The sequence below is a fragment of the Podarcis cretensis genome (genome assembly GCF_951804945.1).
Source record: "Podarcis cretensis genome assembly, chromosome: 3".
Classification (NCBI taxonomy): Eukaryota; Metazoa; Chordata; class Lepidosauria; order Squamata; family Lacertidae; genus Podarcis; species Podarcis cretensis.
The window spans coordinates 27,855,688-27,879,155 of NC_137172.1; the positions used below are offsets into that span (position 1 = coordinate 27,855,688).

A 23,468-nucleotide genomic window follows, 5' to 3' on the forward strand; every position below is an offset into this window, starting at 1 on the left:
AGTTTAAAACTCATCATTTTGACTACGGTAAGCAACTCTGTTGTGAACTAAGCCTTAGACATCTTTGTGGGATAACTTCCCAGTGCATCTGATATATGCACAGTACAATCCTTGGCTACTCAGAAGGAAGACCAGTTGACTCCAATAGGACTTAAAGGTAAAGGTTAAGGTACCCCTGACCATTAGGTCCAGTCGTGGCCGACTCTGGGGTTGCAGCACTCATCTCACCTTACTGGCAGAGGGAGCCGGCGTACAGCTTCTGGGTCATATGGCCAGCATGACTAAGCCGCTTCTGATGAACCAGAGCAGCACACGGAAATGCCGTTTACCTTCCCGCCAGAGCGATACCTATTTATCTACTTGCACTTTGACGTGCTTTCGAACTGCTAGGTTGGCAGGAGCAGGGACCGAGCAATCGGAGCTCACCCCATCGCAGGGATTCAAACCGCCGACCTTCTGATCGGCAAGTCCTAGGCTCTGTGGTTTTACATACAGTGTAGGGTTGCAGCCTTATCAACAGAAGAGGAACACTTTAATTCTTTCTTTGCCAAGAAAGTTGGAAGCATATTATCACTGTTTAAAATTACAGTGTGAGTGAAGTAATGATACAGTACAGGGTGGCGAACCTTTGGCCCTCCAGATACACTTGGGACTACAACTCCTATCATCCCATGCTGGCTGGGGCTGATAGGAGTTGCAAGTCCAGCAACATACGTAGGGCCGTAGCGCAGCCACCCCCTGATTTCTAGAGTATTCCCCAGCCTATACACTTACACTGAGGCCTAGCTGGTTTCAGGCCTCAGAGCTGCTATGTAACTTGCAGGTAGCTTCTGCCCCTTTCAGAGCACTGAATAAGGGCAACACTGAATAGAGAATTGTTTTGTGTGTTTTAATTGCTTTATTTGCTTCAAAGGCTGGGACAGGAGAAGCTGCATTTCTGCTTGCTTCTCTGTCTCTTGAAGGGCAGAAGTCCATTCCCTTTTCAGAACATGCCTCTCTCCTCCGCTCCCCCAGTTTGTAATTAAATCCTGACCAGTATAAATCTCATAGAAAGCAATAACTAAAACCTTTTCCAAATAACTTCGCTTGCATGCCTGCATGGAATGGCATTCTTAGCATTAATTCACAGTAAGCCTTGATATAAATCACCCAGAGCTAACAGCTTATGAATAAGTGTGCTTGTTTCAAAGGCAAACCACACTGCCACCTCTTTTGAAAAGCAAAAGCAACAGTTCAGAAGTGAGCTAATGGCCTTCTCTCCCCGCCTCGCCCCCCCCAAAGTATTATAGCATATATATTTTTCAATGCATAATGTGTGGGCTTAACTAGCCTGATACAACTAGTATCCTTACAATGAAGATTTATTGCTGAAATAAGAAGGGCAGGGGGCAAGCCTTATTTGAAATTACTGCCTGCTGCCAGCGAACTGGAATGCCTTAGAAAGTGTTAACACTTAGTGTTAACACTTCACCCCAATTTGTTGCATGCTTTTTCTCTGAGGAGCTCAAGATGGTGTACATAGCTTTTCCCCTCCTTTATTTACCACAACTACCCTGTGAGGTAAGGTTAGGCTGAGAGGCAGCGACTGGCCAAAGTCACCCACTGAGATGCATGGCTGAGTGAAGATTTGAACCCAGGTCTCCTATGTCCCAGTCTGACACTGTAACCCAGGGTAGTCCATGAGGTCCTCAAGGCCATTTTTGGTGGCCCTTGGCTACATTTGAAAACACGCCCACTGCATCCCTCACACTGCCTTCCCAAAACCGGCTAAGTGAATCCCAAAGCCTAGTTAACCCTTTCCCAGCTTTAGGAAGGAGTGAGGAGGGCTCTAGGACCTTCCAGAGCCTTGCACATCCTTCCCAAAGCCCAATGCCACACTTAGGTAGGTAGCATGAGTACTGGATGGGGGGGGGCGCACATCAAATTTTGGCCTTGCTCCCTCCCTCTGCATGACAAGGCAGTACACGGCCCACAGTTTCCATGTCGAAGTACTCTTGCGGCCCACTTTGCATGAGAAGTTGGACCATCCTGCTCTAACCACTACACCGCACTGCATTTGGATGCCGTAATAATCATATTTGAAAACAAGATGGGAATTTATGAATACACCGGTTATAAAAATAGAAATCAACAACTGCTTACGAAGAGGGCAGAAAACTACGTAAAAGAACAGCAAAGGTTCTTTCAGGGAGACGGTCACAATTTATATAAATGGCTCAACTAACAGGCTTTTTTGGGGGGTGGCAGGTTTAATATTTGTACATCTCAGTGCTGTAAATGCTTCCAGGGAAAGTGATGCTATTCAGAGAACACATGCGACTCCATGAGGCAACGGAAAACTGCATGGAAACAGCATCCCACACATATGTATTGGGAGGCATGGGGAATGAAGGGGAAACCCCAGCTTCAGAAACTAGCCCACACACTTGGCACAACTGCCCAAGGAGGAGGAGGAATAGTTGTCTTGGTTCAGGAACCCTTTCATCAAACAGCAAATTAAATCTGCCAAGTGCTTACAAGAGCACAGTGTCTGTATTTTTGGCACTCTCTTTGCAAATTCCGAAGAAGTGGCTGAAATTTAAAAGCGCCTTTCAGTCACTTATGTGGGCCCAATGTAATTGATCGGTAGTCCAGATTTACTTACCTATATCCCTCAAAGGACTCAATCTGGCATAACATGGTCCCCTCCAATTCTGTCCTCATGACACTCCTGTGAGGTAGGTTATCCTGAGAGACAGTGACTGGCCCAGGATCACTCAGTGAGCTTCATGGCTGAGTGAGAATTTGAACCTGGGTCCTACTTCCCCAGCATGGTGCCCTCCAGCCAGCATGTCCAGTGGTCAGGGATGAAGGGAATTGTAACCCAAAAGGTCTAGATGGCACCAGGCTGGGAAAGGCTCCTGTAACCACTGCACAATACTGTCCCTTGGTTGCAGCCAATGGATGTAAAGCAGTATAAGGATAAATAACAAAAGCAGTTTGTATGGTACTAGGAAAAGTAATTGTCCTCTGTGCTGTAGATTCATGTCCTAATAAGGGGGACAGCTGCAATGCGAGGGGCTGTCTCTTTCCCTGGCCAATATTGTGACAAAAGACCTGAAGTTATAAAATCTAAGGATCTATGAGGATTGATCACACAGCACTAAACCAATTAAATTATTGCTTGTCTTTTAACTTACGCTAGGTTAGCCATTTGACAACAATGAAACAGAGCTTCCCATACAAATGTTTTATTTTAATTCGCTTGACAGTTTATTGGCAGTGGGAACTACTCAAGTGTAATAGGACGGCGTTCAAGAAGCATAACTGGAAGAATATCAAATTACCACAAGCAATTCCACTGATGGGTTTCTTTTGGTAACCACAGTTGTTTTGCGTTCTGACATAACATTAAACTGAGGAGGAAAGAGAGAGGGGGAAAGTATGAGCCCAAGATTTACCAAAGCTGATTCACATAATGCTAAATCGTAATTTGGCTTTATGTTCAAATGAGATGTACATGCAACATGCTCCTTTGTTAGGGCCAAATGGCAGGGTAAAGATGTTTTAAATTCAAAAACTGTTTCATTGCCCTCCCCACATTTACAAACAGCCAACTCACTCAAATTATTTTCATTTTAATGTAATAATTTGCAGTCTGTCAACAAACCTCCTTGATAACTTTCCAAGGAAGGTGGTGCCCACATCTAAACATACTCTCTCTCTTCCAGAGATTTAAATAATGTTGTCCCAGTTCATTATACATACACCACTTCCACTTTACGGTCGCTGCCAGCTTGCTGACCTATGGTGCCTTATTTTAGCCATCCAACACAAGTGGCATTTTTAAAATAAAAATAAATGGTAGTTTATTACTACAGTGCTGCATATTTGCCTACAATTTATCCTTTCTAAAAAAACAAAAACGAAAAAAAACCCCTCATCTTCTCCACCTACACAGAAATATCTCACAAGCGGTTGTTTCTTACCATCGCTTTCTCTCTCTAAATCTGCAACAGGAGGGAGAATTGTTTGCCTTTCTAAATTTAGATATCCATGGATACATACAATATTTTTCTCTGTTTAAGCTTGGCAGCTCAAACTGATATGGAAAACAAAAGTGAATTTCATTACAGGAAGTCTGTGCTCTTGATTTACAGAAGAACAAAACAGTACATGCTATTGCATCAAATCAATATAGGGAGGAAATATTCTCAAAAGAGATTTGCATAGCTTACAAGGGACCAGTATAATTTCATCTTCCTGACCTCATGTTTTCTGAAAAGCTACACTATTTAAGGGAGGACCCCATACTTGGGGTTTTCTTGTCATGTATCCATCCTTCCCGATGCCAAACACTCCAGCTCCAACATCTGAGAGCCCAATTGAGGTTTGGGATCTTTTCAAGATAAGTACTGGTTAAACCCTATGGAAATGATGGAGAACAAAACCCACAGATTCTCATTGAAAGGCTCAGCAAATGAGATCGAGAGCATCTAGCTTACACATCATTTACACAGGGATAAATGACTGTAGTATGAACACTTTTCTTTTTACAAAGCATGGCAAGTCAAAACTGCACAAGAGTTGTCAGATATAATACACAGAGTTAAAACACACACACACACACACCCAAGGCTATTCCAGTGTCCCATTTGCAATTTAGATTCCTGTTCTAAAACTCAGGCTTATTTTATGGGGTAAACTTCACAACCTCAGTTTCAGCTGTTGGGTATAAAATATGTACCCCTTTCAGATAATCAGGGTGTCTGGAATACAAGTGCAACATTTTTTAAAAAACTTTCTAACTAGTGCTGAGGTAGCTTAAACTCTTCTGTGCTATACTGTATGTCAGAAGTTGGATAGTCTCATTTTAGACTTTAGTAATAATCTTGTGTTGTGTGAGTTTATTTTGTGATGACTGGCCTTGGTGATCTCAGGAAAAGCCATCTTTCATCCCCTTGCTATCCTTTCCTTATGATTCCTACTTCCAATCTAAAACCAACCATTGGTTACAACCCAATCACCACCATCAGAATTTCAGTCAGATAGTAAGTATAACTGCAAGTCACATTTTTTCTAAGTGTGGCATTTTAGCACAGAATGCTAGTTTTTTTTTTTTTAAAGCTATCTTCTTTTACACCCATTATCACATCTTCATCCCTTACATTTCTCAGTGCTAACACTGAGACAGACACACAGAAAGAAATCCCATAAAAATGAATGACTTTTCCAAAATGGTTAGCAACATATGATCATGATTTGACCTCAGAAAACCCTATTAAGTGGTGATCTTCTAAAACTAAGATCAAATTATTCTCTCTGGAGTGAAGATAATTACAGGCTCACAAATGTATGAGACCATACAGTTCTGACACGAAAATTTTCAAATTAGCAAACCACTTATTTGTCTTGGATCTCAGAAATGAATCTGGTACAATCCTACCAGACCATGGCAACGCTATGGAACCTCCACCCTCTGTACACGAGAAGGAGAAAAGTCTGTGATGTGAACAATCCCTCTACAGAATTTGCATTCCCTTAACTCAGATTGGAATGCTCAAGTGAACCCAAACTTTTGACTAGAAGAAGAAGAAGAGTTTGGATTTGATATCCCGCTTTAACACTACCTGAAGGAGTCTCAAAGCGGCCAACATTCTCCTTTCCCTTCCTCCCCCACATCAAACACTCTGTGAGGTGAGTGGGGCTGAGAGACTTCAGGGAAGTGTGACTAGCCCAAGGTCACCCAGCAGCTGCATGTGGAGGAGCAGATACACGAACCCGGTTCAGCAGATTAGGAGTCTACCGCTCTTAACCACTACACCACACTGACTACTCATTTTTAACCAGGGTTAGGCAGTGTAAGGCCCAGAAACAAGATCTACTGTACACCACTAAAAGTAGAAGCCAATGAGTATACCAGAACTACCCTCTGGAAGCCAAGGACCTACACAGGGGAAAGATGTGGTGGGCTGGTTACGTCAAACAGGCATTGAGTTGCATACCAAAGATTTGAATACCTTTCAAATTACTTCCGAGGTAAAATAATTCCCTCTAATTACAAGTTTAACCTGTCAGTCACAGCAGAGCTCTTCCTCCATGCCCTCTCCCCATTCTGATGTTGGCTCTCCCTTCTCGCCACCCTGGCATTATAGTAAGCTTAGAGACGTTATTTTTTTTCTTCAGAAGACCCCTATCTTCAGCAGGACTGTTTTAAAAATGTCTAGAGGACCAAGGCAGCATTAAGTGCTTCAGAGTTCCCAGTTCCATGCCATCCTGCAGTCAACCTGTTTTGCTCCTGACAGGCCAAAAAAGTCCCTCCAAAATACCTCACTTTGGGATTAATCCAAATCCAGAATGCACAGCGGGATGGCTTATTAGCTTCTCACTTTGCACATGGCATGAAACCATGAGAGAAGTTGGTTGCTTTTGTGCCCCAAGTCTTCCAAGTTGCAACCCCCCTCCACCTTTATTCTTTCTATGTTGACAAAACATATGACTGAAGTTAGTCTTCCTATTTGACTGGGGTCTGTGCCAATGCCAGAAAACATCATATGATTGCTCAGTTCAGAATATGGGGTTATCCAAGTCATTCTTACTTTTGGAAACATAATTTATTTATTGCAATTATACCTCACGGTTTTTCCAAGACGCTGATCTATAAAGGTTACCTGTCCTTCATCCTAAGGTCCCACAACATTAATATTAAAACACAACATTTAAAACAGTTTAAAACAACTTAAAATCCCTAGCTGGAAATTTATTTTGGAAAATGACTTTATCTTGTATCTGAAAATGCTCTTTAGTTTAAATTTGTTTCTGTTGCTTACTATGTCAGTATGTTCTGGTATACTCATTGGCTTCTACTTTTAGTGGTGTACAGTAGATCTTGTTTCTGGGCCTTACACTGGCTAACCCTGGTTAAAATTAAAATCACAGACACACGCAGACTGTCAGGCATTCTGTTCAGAGGTTTGAGACTGTAATTCATTCCCCCTCCTATCACTGTAGAGTTCTATTTTGATGACTTACTTTTGCCTCAGGCAATTAAAATAAAAAGGTCGCTGAACAAGCCACAATAGTTGACAAATCCCAGAGAACCCAATCAGATATATTGCTTCATACTGTGTAAAAGGTACAAGTATTATTTTCATGCAACATCTCCACTCATGCAAGAGATCTCTTCATCTTCTGAACTCATTTCTAACTCTTAGCTATTAACCTGAAAACTTGGTAAGGAGTATATAAAAAGGTAAAAGTAAAGGACCCCTGACAGTTGAGTTGAGTCGCAAAAGACTCTGGGGTTGCGGCGCTCATCTCACTCTATAGGCCGAGGGAGCCGAGATTTGTCCGCAGACAGTTTTTCCGGGTCATGTGGCCAGCACGACTAAGCCACTTCTGGCGAACCAGAGCAGCGCTCGGAAACGCTGTTTGCCTTCCTGTCGTAGCAGTACCTATTTATCTACTTGCACTATGATGTGCTTTCGAACTGCTAGGTTGGCAGGAGCAGGGACCGAGCAACGGGAGCTCACTCGGCAACCTTAAATTATGCCCCTTCTTCCTTAGTATCCCTCATGCCTGCAACTGCTCCTCTCTTTCCTTCAAATCCCTCATCAAATTTCACTTTTTACATGGCGCTCTTGATTTACTCCTCAATCCTCATCCCTAACCACAGCTTCTCACATTCATCTTTTGCTACCCTTGTCTCCCCTTCCTTCCTTCCTTCTTTCCCCACTGTCAACATATGGATTCTAAGTTCCTTGAGAGCAAAGGCCCATCTTTTTCTTCCTTTTTAATTTTTTTTGTACAGATCTCTATAAAGCATTGTGAACATTGAGGGCATAGTTTAAGTTGGGGGGGATTCAAGATAATGACGTGAGCTGCGGCCTATACCTTTCACTCTGCTATTTTAAATTTTTTAACTTTTGATGAGCCACTTTATCTGTTTTGGAGTTTGGGGCTTTTGAAAAATAAATTACAGTGGTACCTCAGGTTAAGTACTTAATTCGTTCCGGAGGTCTGTTCTTAACCTGAAACTGTTCTCAATCTGAAGCACCACTTTAGCTAATGGGGCCTCCTGCTGCCGCTGCGCCACCGGAGCGCGATTTCTGTTCTCATCCTGAAGCAAAGTTCTTAACCTGAAGCACTATTTTTGGGTTAGCGGAGTCTGTAAGCTGAAGCGTATGTAACCTGAAGCATATGTAACCCAAGGTACCACTGTAATTAATAATCTGGTATGACAGCCACTTGTGCAAATATGCATATATTTTTGTATTTGACTTGAGTTTGTCCTCAGGAGTCATGAGGAGATGCAAGAAGCTAATCACAACAGGGAAACTCCGCCATAGAATAACGAACCTTCCATGCACCACCAACTTATCAGAGGTTTCAGGTGTAGGTGTTCAGATTAAGATGACAGGATGCCTGCAATTTTTATAACTCTTCTGGAAGAGGGAACGTCATCACATGTTGCTTGCATGACAAGCAACACTTGCTGAAATGCCATCTTCTGCAACAACTGCTAATATCTGCTGAACTTCCTTTGACCAAAAGGGCAAGGCTCGTGTGCCTTTAATAGCTGTGCTCATGTTCAACTACTCTTGTCCTCTTTTTTGCCTGGCTATGCTAATACAATCCAACATGAAGCCTTATAGTAAAAGCAAGAGGAATTTTGTGGCAACCACTAAAAGACATGCTCAGTTGTGCCTTATTTTGGGAATCTTGTCGTAAACTCCTAGAATTCAGCCAGAACTCTCAGGAGGGCTTCCAAACGAGATAAAAACAATAAATTACACATTGCTACGTAAAAATGGTTGGGGAGGAGGAAGTAGCAGCAGTTTTAATAGGCTTGGGAAGAATTAAAAGGTTACTTTCTGGAACCAAAAGTATCAAAGGTATTGTGTCAGGCATGCTTCTCTGTGGACAGAATTCCATAACAAGGGCACCACCACCACCGAGAACTCTCCCAGTCACCACCTGTTTTGTGTTAGAAGGTACACAGAAAAGATCTTTGACAAGGACCTCAGCACTGAGGTCGGCTTCCATGGGGCGATGTCTGTTTCTCCTTGCAGTTTTGTCAAGGAGAAAAAGCACTTTAGGAAACAATAGCCCGCCACAGTTTTGATACTATTATGCCTAAAACTGAGCATTCCTACACTGAGATTAAGAGATTATAGGTCAAGCGGCTCATTCTTCTGCAGGCATGGTTCTCTTTCTCAGTCGATTTGAAAAGCAAGGAGTGGGCAGCGATGTTCCTGAATTCACAGGTCTCCACAATTCCCCTTGCCAGAGTGTCAGGGGCAACAGTTCATCACTCCCTGATGAGGGCCATGTTCAAAGTTACCTATGACGCCTGCCCCCCACCCCACCAGTGCTCAAATTACACGAGTCAGAGGCATGAGGTATAATTTGTCTAAAACTGGAGCAAATCAAGGGATGAGGAGTCAATTGTGCATTTCTCTGAGAGACCACCTACTTTACCACTGGAATTCAAACTCTATCCCCTGCCTTCCCCAATTCCGGAAAGCTGAGGCAGGGCCTCCCAAATTAAATTTCTTCCCCCTTCTGTTTACTTCAACTCTGGAGAGACAAGTGAGGTCTTTCACTGTACTGACTGAGCTCTGAAGTAGGGAAAACCAAGGGCAATACAAGAGATAGCTTCCACCCAATTCTGGAGCAAGGAGGAGGGCTTTCTCACATTACACTGAATTTTGAAGAGGTTCATGCTGCTTCTGCCTGATCCCAGAATAACATGAAAGGCCCTCCCTCCTTGGAATTCTCTGACATGTGCAGAGGATTTGAGAGGAGAACATAACCACAAATTATGGCTAGCTAGTAAACGAAACCGAAACACGCAGACCCTCCAGTAATTCTTTAGAAAAAGTTGTATCTAAACCACATGTGACTTTTATTAGTTACAAGAATTCATTTCTATATGTTTCCCTCCCTCATGTTCAATATGAGAGAAGTGCCATTACATGAGGACTACATGCGCTCTCTATCACTGGTGATACACCATACTGAGAAGTAAACATGTTCCTAGCTGCATAGCTCCACCTCTTCATCTGCATAACCCCCTCCTGGGTCATGTTTTTTGCTAGAGTGTGGCAAAAAGATGGGAGCTGTTTTTCACAGGCCTCTCTCTCTCTGTCCATCCACACATGGAAGGCAAGCATTTTGTTCCAAACTGTACAGCTATACATTGGAACAAATGGGAGCCATCCACTTCTATCACAGAGAGAAAAGGGCTACACAGTCATTAAGAATCAACTCCCACTCCTATCTGTGTATTTGTTGTGACCCCTGAATGCAGGAGCAATCTGGGTACAGGGTCAATGGCTGCAGAGGAGCTAGCTAAGGAGCCAAACCAGGTACAGGGCTCTGAGCTCACTGCCAAGAATCAGGGGACCACTGTGCCTGAGGCTGTCGGATAAGATCCCCAGAAGAACCTCCCGTAACAGGCCAAAGGGTACGCCACCTAAGGTTCTGGAAGTTCTCCACAATGGGGTGGAGCCTAGAAGAGGCTTTAGAAGACCTAAATCTGCTCTCAACCTCTGTTGGAGTTAAGTGGCTCACTCGGAACTATCCGTGGTCCTGCAACACCTGACCTGCTTCGAGGTCTTCTCCATAAGCCTGGACATCCATCCAGAACGCAACAATATTCCTATCATCAGTTCTGCTTCTTGGTCCCCCTATGGGGATTAAAAAGCTGTAATCACATTGGAGGCGTGGGGCTATGCAGATCCAGCCCTGCCCCTTCTCCCTTCTTCCTCACCCAGCCCTACCACATTCAGCAGAATCCTGAACAGAAGCACTTCTCACTGAAGCTCCCATCTATTTTATTATTTAGCAAGACTTACACACCACCACATAAAATAAAAAGTATATGTTGACAGGACAGAGTATAAATTGAATAAATAAATAAATAAATAAATATTAGTATAAAATTGTCACTAAAAAATAGCAATAAAAATAGTGGACATCACAAAATATATAGATAAAAACAATAGTTTTAAAACCAAATATACATATATTTTTTAAGTACAAGTCTGGATATGGTTTTCTAAACAAAAATATTTTTATCTGCTGTCAAAAGCAGTACAAAAAAGCACCTGCCTAATATTATAGGCAAAGAGTAGCAGAGAATATGTTCCACCACACTAAACAATCAATTTCTCACAAGTTAAATGTATAGGTAGATACCAGAGGGGAACACTAAACACACCTTGGGGATCAGTTTTTCAAGCACTACAATCCCATCTCACACTCCACATTTCTTGTGCTTTTTTAAAACCTGAAACCTTTTTGGTTCTTTTTGCTGATATCTATATCGCAACTTTATTCCCTTTATCTACCTAAACCTGTTACCTTATAAGGGGTGGGGGATTAGACTGAGCAGGTTGCCCAATAGGAATTTCCCATGGGAATCTCTCTACATGGGAACAGTAAATATATAAAAGTAAATATTTTGTAGGAAGGAATACTTTTGTTATTCTAAAATGCAGTAACTGGTAACCAAAACAGCAACTCCGCATTACTGGAACAAAACAGAGTTTCTGCATGGCTGCTAACACTTTCCTTAATTTTCTAGCCAGATTCCACCCTGAAAAAATTAAGTCACCTAAAACAGTATATAGCTGAAATAAAGCTAGTTAACAGCCTTTCGTCTGGGGATTGAAGCTCTTTCAGGGGATGGATTTATTTATCTCTTTTACAATTAACCCGGTCATTAACAATCTCTCAGATTAGATAAGGGGCTAATTAGCAACCAAGAGCAGAGGGAGATGGATTCTTTTTCTACAGTTGGATAAATCTTTTCACTTTGCCTTTGGGAGGAATGTTACAGTTCCCCACTTAAAAAACCTCAACAACACACACTGCTAATCTCTATGCATTAATTCTCTGAAGTGTGTGAAGATTTGCAACTACCCTCTTGTTGTTGTTGTTGTTTAGTCGTTTAGTCGTGTCCGACTCTTCGTGACCCCATGGACCAGAGAACGCCAGGCACTCCTGTCCTCCACTGCCCCCCGCAGCTTGGTCAGACTCATGCTGGTAACCTCGAAAACACTATCCAACCATCTCGTCCTCTGTCGCCCCCTTCTCCTTGTGCCCTCCATCTTTCCCAACATCAGGGTCTTCTCCAGGGAGTCTTCTCTTCTCATGAGGTGGCCAAAGTACTGGAGCCTCAGCTTCACAATCTGTCCTTCCAGTGAGCACTCAGGGCTGATTTCCTTCAGAATGGAGAGGTTTGATCTTCTTGCAGTCCATGGGACTCTCAAGAGTCTCCTCCAGCACCATAATTCAAAAGCATCAATTCTTCGGCGATCAGCCTTCTTTATGGTCCAGCTCTCACTTCCATACATCACTACCCTCTAGGACTGAGCTAAGAGCGAAAGAGGCAAGGGAGACCGGTCAGTGATAAACTGGGCAGTTGCAAACTTTTCTGTCAACATTTATTTATTATGTAGCATTTAAGGAAGGGCCAGTGTTTATATATGGATCAGTGGTGGCTGTCTGGGCCTGACGGGAGTTGGTAGTCTGAAACATCTGGAGGGCTCCAGGTTGGGAAAGGCGGAGTTAGTCTAACATAATGACTAAGATATTAAGAACAGAAAAGGAAAGGTCTATTGAGTCCAGCATCCTGTTGTCAGAGGCTAACCAGATGGCTGTGGGAAGCCCCCAAAAGGACCTGAACGCAACAGTACTCTCCCCACTTGTGATTCCCAGCAAATAGAATTCAAGGGCGTCCTGGCAATAATTTTACCTTCCATGAATTTGTCCTGTGCTTTTTTTTTTTCTCTGGGGGGACACATACCCCTAAACAAGTTGTGAATCTAAGTTTGGCAGTATTTCAATACAAGTAGGAAAGTGTTGTTGTTGTTTAGTCATTTAGTCGTGTCCGACTCTTTGTGACCCCATGGACCAGAGCACGCCAGGCACTCCTGTCTTCTACTGCCTCCCGCAGCTTGGTCAAACTCATGCTGGTAGCTTCGAGAACACTGTCCAACCATCTCGTCCTCTGTTGTCCCCTTCTCCTTGTGCCCTCCATCTTTCCCAACATCAGGGTCTTTTCCAGGGAAGCCACTCAAGTTGGTGGTCATCAATATGTATTGTAGGAGAGAATGCCATAGTTTAACTATGCGCTTTGTGAAGAAGTACTTTCTTTTGTCTCTCCTGAATCTCCAACATTCAGCTTCATTGGATGGCCCCATGTTTTAGTACCAAGAGGGAGGAAAACTTGTACACCTTTTCTCTAAACTAAAAAGCCCCAAAGCTTTCCATATAAGGGAGACGTGCCAGCCCCTTGATTGTTTAGTTGCCCTTCACTGACTCTACAGTCTCCTTTCTGAGGGAGAGGTGATCAGAATTGCAGACATTATTTCAAGTGCCATCTTCTCCAGCCATCAGCCAACTTGGTGGTCTTAAGTAAGCCACTCTCTCAGCCCCATACACTATCCCTTTCCCACTTACAGTGTTTCTCAGTGGGATTCTTTTTGCTACTCAACTTAAGATGAAATGGGAATGTTATAGAAATTTGGATGAGTTTGTCCAATAAAAGGCAGGTCTGCGGCTTTTTCAGTCTGCAGCAAATATTAAATGCTTGCAGGTCAATTCTCACACGAATCCAAAGTGCAATGAGGGCTTCTCTAACAGTGTTTCAAACCACTTCTAGGAAAGTGAACTATTCCTATAACTCAGAGGTTTTCAACCTTTCTGAGTCCACGGCATTCTTTCTGTGGCACCCCTGTGGGGCTCAGGAGCCGTTATATCACCCCTTGCTTGCAGAACTGGCAGCTTCTCACCCTTTTTCAAACACCCTCCCTTGTGGAGTATTCCCTCAGCCTCCCCTCCTCTACCCTCGCCTTGGCAGTCCTCTGGGTAGCTGCTGCTGCTGCCCCTGGTCTCTGAGCTGCCCCTACCTGCCCCAAAGAGAGGTGCCTCCTCACACTGCCCCACAGGGGCCTAGGACTTGTCTGTCCATTCCCAACAGCAAGGGCTGGTGGACCAGCTGGCTGGACTCCCTGGCCTGCTTGCTTGCTTGCTTGCTTACTCTAAGGCCGCCTCAGCACCTAGCAACCAGTACCCCCTGACCAGCCCCAGAGCCACCATTCTCCTGGGGAGCTTGTAGCCAGGGCTGCTGCAACAAACAGCTGTGCAAGTCATTGGGAGGCAGAGACGCAAGAGGGCATTAAAGGAGAGAGTGAAGGAAAGAGGGATAGAGGTCAGTGTTGCCCGTGGCACGCCTGACCTTCATTCAAGGCCCCCTGGGGTGCCATGACACACTGGTTGAAAACCACTGCTATAACTGAGTTAAGCCAAAGAAAGCCCTTAATATTCAGGCCTGCTATTACATGCTTTTCTTGTGTTAGACCATCTGCTTCTGGGTATTAGAACTGGAAAAGAAAGCTGATGGGACTGACCTTGGTAGGGCTTTTTCTTAAGTCGCTTGCGATGATGAAGTGGTGCCATTATTAACTTATTTGCAAAGAGCCTCTTGATTTATAAACTGTGGCCACAGTCCCCATTCCTTATCATTTACTCTCTGTATAGCAATGGCAACATCTGTCTCCACAGATGTGAACCCATGCAAATGAGACATATGGGCTTAGGCTGGCATTGGTTTGATCGTAGGAAGAGCTCCTGGCAGGGGAGCACAATATAAACTGTTCAGCAGTCTGCCCCTCTTAACCTACCGTTGGTTGGAGCCTGGGCACTGTTGGAAACCAGAAGGCTACTTTCTTGGTGGGCCCAGATCCAGCCTAACAGATGGCCAGCCAGGAAGGCGTGCCAGAGAAACCAGAATGTGCATCTAATTTGATAATTAAGGGCTGCATTCCCCTCCAGACACAATGAAATGGAAGGCCACACATGACTTCTGGCTTATAGTGAGGACAACAGCCCTCTAGTTCAAAACTGAGCTACTTTTCAACTTGGGGGAGGGGGAGGGATAAGCAGTTCACTGGTCCCCAAGGAAGAATTATGAAGATTACAGCACTTCAAGAAAGGAATGATGAGTTCGGGGTGGAGAGCATTAAAACATATACTTTATCCAAAAGCCCATTTTCCATCTGAGGTACCAGTGGATCTTTGCCAAGACAGTACTGTACGGCGTCTTCACTTAAATTTCATGTTGAATAAAAACATTGGCAAGAACCTAATAAACCTTTTACAGAGATCTAAATTCAGGCTTCCTGTCCAAAAAGTCATAATGCTGCTGGGTTAGAGCGAGCGAGCAAGGAAGCTTTAATATCAGGGGGAATTGTACATCAAATATAGTTTTCTAAATGTTTAAAAATAAATGTGTGTCTTTGACTTATGGTTGCAATGGCTAAAAAACCAAGTACTATGCCTTGGCTTAAATAGGTTTTGAGAGAAGATTTCCAGTGTCATATGTGTAGTGCAAATGTGTCATTCCATGGTTAATAAACCTGGGCTCATGCAGTCCCTCCCCCCTAACCTTTTCAGACCTAACCACGGTGCTGTGTTGCATCTTCACCAGGGTCAGTGCTAACCACGGTTAGTTTCAAAACAGAATTTGAAGTAGGCACACTGCATGTTCTAGTTAAAGCTAACCACGTTAAACAGTGCAGATATAACACTGTAACACGGTTAGCCTTAAAAAGGAGAGGAAGAAAATCAGAAGGAAGAGGAACGTGTTAAAAATTAAGAAATTTGGAGTCATTAAGTCTTTATCAGGCCAAAGAGCTTTCCTGCAGCTTAGACTACTTTCCCAGAAGTATGTTTTCAATGTGGAAAAAAACTCTGAGAAATTAAAGATCTTATGTATTCCTGCCAAACGGAAAGTGATTAAAGCAGCCACCTTAGGTTACAGCTTTTTCTCTCTGCAGCCAATGTACAGTTTCTTTCTTCTCAAATGAGCTATATGTTACAGTTTTATAGCTCATTGTTCTGAGGACCTCGTTGTAAAATGGCAACTCGTCACTTGCTATTTCTTGGCTATGAAAATATTTACACCATGGAACTCTACAGGCCGCAACAGAATTGCAGCAGGACAGATTCTCATGTTACTTTCAGATATCGTGCAAATCCACAGCAACTACTTTTATCGCATCAGTTTTGGGTGGAATTTCATTTGTATGTGTTCTCCTATGATGACAGCAATTAGGATCACACAATGGCAAACCATTTAAAGCCGGTGTTTGTCCTAAGTGTGGTAAATACCAGTTTTCGTCATTGGAGGGTGCTCACAGGTGTGAGCTAGCTACTAAGAAGTGGCATGCTAAAAAAAATCAATGTGGTAACTTGACCATTTCAAAAGCTAATGTAAGAATCAATTTAAAATAAGAAGCAAAACAAGTCATCTCTGAACTCGCCTCAAAGAAATCCATAGCATTTAAGAATTTCTGCTGCTATTCTAATAAAATCCCTGTTTTGTTTAAAAAGTAACAGGTTTGTACATTCTGAAGCAATGGGGGGGGGGAGAGAGAGAGAGAAATTAATGAAATATATAGAAAATCAGGGGTAACACCATTTAGAAGATATAGATTATGGGAGGAATTTGACATCACACTAAAACAAACATTCTGTCAGAGCAAGCATTTCTGCTTGGCCAATGGAACAACCTCAGCTCTCCTCTCCCCAAACAGTGTTCTGTGGGTTCTCCTGACCCCCACCAGAGCCAAGTGGATTGGGGGACATGGAAGGAAGGAGGGAGCCCCTAAACTACTTCCTTGAATCCAGCCCCATTTTTTCTATATAAAAGAGAGCGAGTGTTCAAACACTGTAGACATTTAGATTCTCTCTCTCTCTCTCTCTCTCTCTCTCTCTCTCTCTCTCCCTTGTTGGCATCCACTGCATGAAGAGACAATGGAGTGTGCCTCTGGGGGTGAAATCAAATCGCTGGCACCAAATTGACCTTCCTGTGGTGCAAGACTGGGCAGTGTGTATGGAGGCCCTGGGCTGCCCAGACGACAGGACCTCCCTCTTGGCCTTATTGATGTGGTCCAAAGGAAAGCAGAGAAATACGTTTGGCACCAGCTTGGCTGCAGGAGTTGCCAGAAGGAGGCGTACAAGGCACCATCCAACCATCTTAGGGACTCCACTCTGGATTTGTGTAGGGTTTAGTCCTTAGCTTTTTCTTCTCCCAGAGATATCCTGCAAGGCAGCAAACGTATAACAATAACAAAACAAGCAGCCTTTGAAGTTAGTGTTTTCTGTTTATTCCATCCTGATATTCTAGAGTGACTGGATGTCTTCAGGCGTGTATCTTTGAGGGCCCTTTTGATTGAAAAACGACTCATAAATTTTAATATTATTAGCATACAACAGCAGGCATAGGTGTCACTACCATTTCCATTTCGAAGTCATTACAGAATCTGAATCCAGAAAACCCTGACCTCGTTAGCACTGGGACACAAAATTTCAAAGATCCATTTCAAAGATGAATAGAGAGTCATTTGCTTTTCCCCACAGAGGTTTTTAAAATGGGAAAAGCCATGGTAAATTTCAACCAGGTTGTTTCCCCAACGTAGGTCTTTGTGAAACTGGCTCTCTCTGATAACCTGCCAGGTTTGGATGATCTTGTGGGCATAACATAAGGCTTTCTTTTATTGAAAAAGCTAGCTTTGGAGGACTACAGTCACAGCAGGCATGCTCAGGTGCACAACTGACACTGGCCGTGTTTCACCAAGCTGTCCATTAGGAAAATCAAATGGCTTGTTTGTTTTTAAATGAGCTCTTTCAAACGGATCGTTTATAAGACAAAGAGAGAGAAATCATTAGAGGCTTCAGATAGTCACAAACTAAAACATTTTCTCCTTTCTGGTTTATTTTTTTCTGAGTGGAGGGCTGAATATGCCCATAGGGAGAATGAATGCTACCTTAACTCAGGAAGCAACAGAAAAGCCTTAGGAGAAATCAACATTCTGCAACAAGTAATTTTGTCATCTGAAAATTGTGCATGTGAGGTTGCAGGCACATTAAATCCTACTGAAGTCTGGGAAATGAATGCTATGATCCACACTCTTCCAGCCTTAAAAATGTCCTTATCTATAGGTCAGGGAACAATGAGATTCTAGCTTAGTACATTCAAAAGTAGTGGCAATCCTAATGTTGCTATATATGGAAATGTACCAAGTTGTAAAGGCAGGCATGCATTGAAGCTAGTTAGTCTGAAAATTTCTTAAGCAATACAACTTCTCATCAAGGGTATCATAGAGCTTGGAAAAGTACAGAACTAGGGCAACCAAACCAAAATGAGAGAGGCTGTACGGACTATTTTATGAGGAAAGATTGCCCCCCCCCCCAAAAAAATATGGGCATACTCAACATATAGGATTCACTGCCACAGGAAGTAGTGAAGATGGCTTTAAATGGGACTGGGCAAACCCATGGAGGATTAGGATATCAATGGCTACCTGTCCTGATGTCTACAGGCAACCTCCTTGATTGGGTTACAATTCCCAACATCCCAACCACTCGTTACACTGGCTGGAGTGGAAGCATCTGAAGGGCATCATGTTGGAGAATGCTGACCAATCAGTTTATCTCACTTGAACCCTGGTCGGTATAGGAAACATTTGAAAGCTTGGTTGTGGTTTTTCATTTATTGTAATAATTGTCTTTCAGTTGTCAACAAGTTTATATGAACAACTTAAGTTAAACATTCCACAGGGCAAGAATAAGTCCATGACTATTCCTGAAGAAGGTCTTTCAAACCTGGCCCTAATTGCCAAACAATTTAAAATATCAGACCCAGAATGATATTTGGTGAAGTGTTTTTGATTTCATTCTTATATTTTGGGTTGCCTTGCCACAGAATGCCAAAAGCAAATACTTTGGGATATTCTACCTCTGAACACATTAATGTATACACTGATGGATTAAGAGTGCTTGTAGATATGAATAACCATGATTGCCTTTCTCTGATAGGATGCCCACCAGAAACTTTCAATAGAAACTTGCCATTTTGGAACATAAAACATTTCTTTGGATAATGTGTCGTGTGTGTCCCCTGCCCCCGCATTTTTTTTCCCCCATCAGGTCTGCTAACAGCTTTGCTCTTTATGCCAGTAAAAAACATAATAATGCTTTAAACATATTTGAGATGTACAATTAATATTTTGACACAATAAAATGCTTTCGTGTTTGTTGACCGTGCAGAACTATGATTATTCTTAATAGTTTTCCATGAATATTCTTCTCACATCGCACCCAAATTTTCAAAGCAGCTTATCCATGCTTGTTCTCAGAAGGCGGTTATGAATTAGTTTGCCTTTTGCATCAGAAATGAACCTCAGAGTTGTCACCAAGCTGGTCATTATTCCGTTGTTGTAACTGACAAGGGGTGGAGGTAATTTGCACTGCCTTTTTGGCTTCCGTCATTAATGTTGACCTCTGTTATTGTGAATATATGTAGGATTTCCCTGGCAGACTTGCAAATGGCAATTTTGGATTTTTAGGCTATGGTGTAATTGGCTGCCATGAGTTAACAACTAGCCATGTCACCTGGTGATCCTTGAAGGTTAAGACCTCTTGACAGCTGCTATTAGCTCTGTGAAATTTGCCATTCAGTTGCTTTCACTTGAAGTTGTGAAGGGCCATGGCCAAGGGGTGGGGCACATGCTCTGGATGCAGAAGTTTCAATCCCTGGCATCTCCAGGTAGAACCCTGGAGAGTTGCTGCTAAGCCACTGTGGACAATGCTGACCCAATGGTCTGTTCTGACATATGTTTAACGTGATGTGTCAGGTTGCATGGTTGTGCTCAACAGAGCAAGAGATGCTACCTGATGCTACAAGACTGTTGAAGGTGTGGCTAACCAGAGGAAAGTGGGAACCCCAATTTAAAACCAAGATTTAAATGGGGAAAGAAGAAAAATCACACTGAAGACTAAAATCACCTGGAAAATATTATTTACCAAACAGCAATGACAGATAGGAAGAAGCTAAAAGGTGGAGAACTCAACAACAGTCATTATACAGGCGTAAGAAACAGCCAAGTTTGTTTGGCCGTGTTAGACTAACACGGTCCTCTGGTTTTGCTTGGGCCTGTCCAGACCTTTAGTTGAAAATAATCATAATCACTTCAAATTCTGGGCAATTTCCCCACCAGCACCACCACAACTCTTGTCTCCATGAAAAGGGGAGTTCTATGATAAGACCTAATCTAAGAAACTTGAAGAATGTCAAGTATTTTCCTTGGTCAAAAACACACACAGACAAGCACACAGTTTAACTGATTGCAGCTGACCTTGCTTTTTTGTGCTAGAGATAGGGTCATCACAGGTTAGAGCCCACAGCCCAATGGATAAGCCTAGGAATTCCAAAGAGGAGACAGAACTAAATGAAAACAAAATGCCTTTCATGTTTTTACAGATACCTGCATCCCCACCCAAATTCTGAAGAATAAGCGAACAACAGCCACAAACTAAGGGCCCAGGTAAATCCCAAGCTATCTTTTCTCCTTGCAAGAAAAGATTAAACTTGTATTCCAAAAAGAAGCAGAATAAGGAAATCCTTAAAAAGGAAAAGTCAAGATTAGGTCACACCTTATTTTTTCCCCAAATCTAAAGTGCTTCCTTAAAACATTACCACATGTAAAGCGAGGAGCAAATATATTAGTTGAATAGCTTTGGGACTAGATCTGTGAATCTCAGAGTACCATCAAAAGACATGCATGTGCCAAGATCTTCTCAAAGGCGATTCATCCAAATCTGATGCATCTGTACAGTTCTGCTGGTACCCAGAGAGAACACACGGGGTAGTATTCAACACTGCTGCAGTGTGAGCTGTCAGGAGACCCTCCAGATTAGAGGTGGGGGCATGTGAGGACTGCAGAGGAGGAGCAGAGGAAGAGGAAGTCCTGTTGCTCAGGTGAAACTCAGTGGACAACCACTGGGTCATGTGGACCCAATATCCACAAGAGCTCCTCATTTGTTTTATTCTGCATATGTGTGCTATATGTGTGCTATATTAATGTAAGGTAAAAGGTAAAGGACGCCTGGACGGTTAAGTGCAGTCAAAGCCGGCATTTGTCCACAGACAGCTTTGCAGGTCATGTGGCCAGCATGACTAAACCGCTTCTGGCTCAGGACTTCCGGGTTAGCGCGATCGGCTAATGGCGGATTCCCTCCGAGCTCCGGAGGGAATCGGCTCTGCTGCAGACGGGTCTCACCGCGACGGCGACGCGGGGACCCTTAGAAACCGCAGGCGCGGAAGCCTGCAGACTTGGTGACTCGGTGGGCACCTCAAGCGCCCCCCCCGACCCACGAAGAGCCTTTTTAAAGGCTACGGAGAGGGTACGGAGAGTGGCGTGGTGCTGTGAGTAGACCGCTACTGCAGTGGAGCGAAGCCGCGAGCCATGGCCGGAGAGCGCTGACTTTTTCCCCTGAAATTTGGACTTGAAATAACCCGTGAGTAGAATGGAATTTGGACTTTAAAATTTTTACCTTTAAATTCGGTACGACCGGGGGATGTGCTAAAGGGAAGTCCGCACCCCCTCTATTTACAAAAGATTTAAAGCAAGGATCGGAGAACTAAGGTGGAGAGATCTTTTTTTTTTTTCGGTACGAGTTAAAGGTAAAGGTAAAGGTACCCCTGCCCGTACGGGCCAGTCTTGACAGACTCTGGGGTTGTGCGCCCATCTCACTTAAGAGGCCAGGGGCCAGCGCTGTCCGGAGACACTTCCGGGTCACGTGGCCAGCGTGACATCGCTGCTCTGGCGAGCCAGAGCCGCACACGGAAACGCCGTTTACCTTCCCGCTGGTAAGCGGTCCCTATTTATCTACTTGCACCTGGAGGTGCTTTCGAACTGCTAGGTTGGCAGGTGCTGGGACCGAGCAGCGGGAGCGCACCCCGCCGCAGGGATTCGAACCGCCAACCTTTCGATCGGCAAGTCCTAGGCGCTGAGGCTTTAACCCACAGCGCCACCTGCGTCCCTACATCGTACCTGCGTCGTACCTGCGTCGGTACAAGTTAAAAGACATTAATTCCATGAATTTGACAGAAGAAGATTTGTGCTGGAGAGTAAGAGTCGAACTTTAGAAGCTTTTGTCTAACCCCCCCCCCCGACCCGGGAGTGCCCCTGTGTGTGAGCTGGAGGAAAAGGAACAAGGAGTTTGACAGCTGTCAAAGGAGCTGTCAAACGGGCAGTTAAAGTTAAAATTTTTTATTGTTTAACATCTCTCTGGACTAAATTTGCTATATTTGAATTAAAGTGCTTGGGAACAAAGTAGTTACAAATAACAAAGCAACAGATTGTTGGGAAAGGACTATTAAGTAACTAGAATCCCCCTAGGGGAAACTTTGAAACATTACAATGGCTACAGATGGAAAATTACAGGCAGAGATAGAAAGAATGTTTCTTCTCGTGGGAATACTGCAAGAGCAAAGCATGGCTATGAACAAACAACTTATAACCTTGAACTCTAAAACAAGCAACCCTGCTGAATGCATAAAGGATCTGACTGAAACAAAATCTGCAGCTGAACCAGAGGAGACTTTTTTGGAACTGGAGGAGAGGGAAGAAGGAGTTAAGAAACTACAGGAGAGTACCAATCTGAAGCCTACACTGCTAGAACATAAAGAAGAAGATCTTGGGATTACCAATCTGCGAAAGATGCGAAAGTGGAAAGAGGAAGCCCATGGAACACTTGGAATACTGGAACTTAAAAGAAACAAGAAATATGATTGGGGCTTCCTCTTTGAGTATGGGAGATCAGTTGGCTTGTTGCAGCAGCTGTTACCAAGTATTTTGGATGGAAGAAAATTTGATGAGACTGTGCCAGAGCTCCTTCGAGAACTGAGGACCAACAAAGAGGGCTACCAACAAAACCGGCAGAGAGAGACTGACAGAGATTTGAAGGCCTCTGATGTGAGGAATCCAGGCTAAGAACTGTTTTGTGGACATCTATTTGGGAAGGGACAGAAACCGGGGTAGGGAGGGAGGGGAGAACAGAATTTTAAAACTTTTATGACTTTTGTGTTTGGCTATTATGACCTACATTCAATATAAAAAGGGGGAAATTCGTGGAAGGGAATTTGGGTCGACCTTAGAAAAGGACTTAATATTTATAAGAAAATTGGGCAAGTAAAATTGGTAATAAGAATTAATTTTAAAAATAACAATAATATGTTAAAGAAGAGAGATAAGAACCTGCTGAGCTAATTATTGGATTTGGGATGTATGAAGGGGGGGGGGGAAGTCAGGGAGTGGGGTTAAGAAAGTAAGGTTATGAAATTATACATGTTTTGTTTTTGTTTTCATCTGTGTGTGTTTTTAAAATGTGAAAACCCAATAAAAATTACTTTAAAAAAAATAATAAACCGCTTCTGGCTCAACGGAACACCGTGATGGAAACCAGAGCGCACAGAAACACAGTTTACCTTCCCGTCGCAGCGGTACCTATTTATCTACTTGCACTGGCTTTCAAACCACTAGGTTGGCAGGAGCCGCCACAGAGCAACAGGAGCTCACCCAATTGCGGGGATTTGAACCACCAACCTTCTGATCAGCAAGTCCAAGAGGCTC

At 43.4% G+C, this 23,468-nt stretch overlaps 2 protein-coding genes across 3 annotated transcripts in view; both read right to left on the reverse strand.

The window, feature by feature from the left end:
• Positions 1–23,468, reverse strand: part of PTPN14 (protein tyrosine phosphatase non-receptor type 14) — a 115,729-nt gene that overhangs the window by 79,979 nt on the left and 12,282 nt on the right. The gene's annotated exons all lie outside the window — the stretch shown is intronic.
• LOC307211831 (spermatogenesis-associated protein 7 homolog) overlaps positions 13,315–23,468 on the reverse strand; it is a 150,811-nt gene continuing 140,657 nt past the window's right edge. Inside the window, exon 8 of the mRNA XM_079968908.1 lies at positions 13,315–13,460. Coding sequence (XP_079825034.1) covers positions 13,418–13,460 — 43 coding nt within the window. The 3' untranslated portion in view covers positions 13,315–13,417. The remainder of the gene's footprint in view (positions 13,461–23,468) is intronic.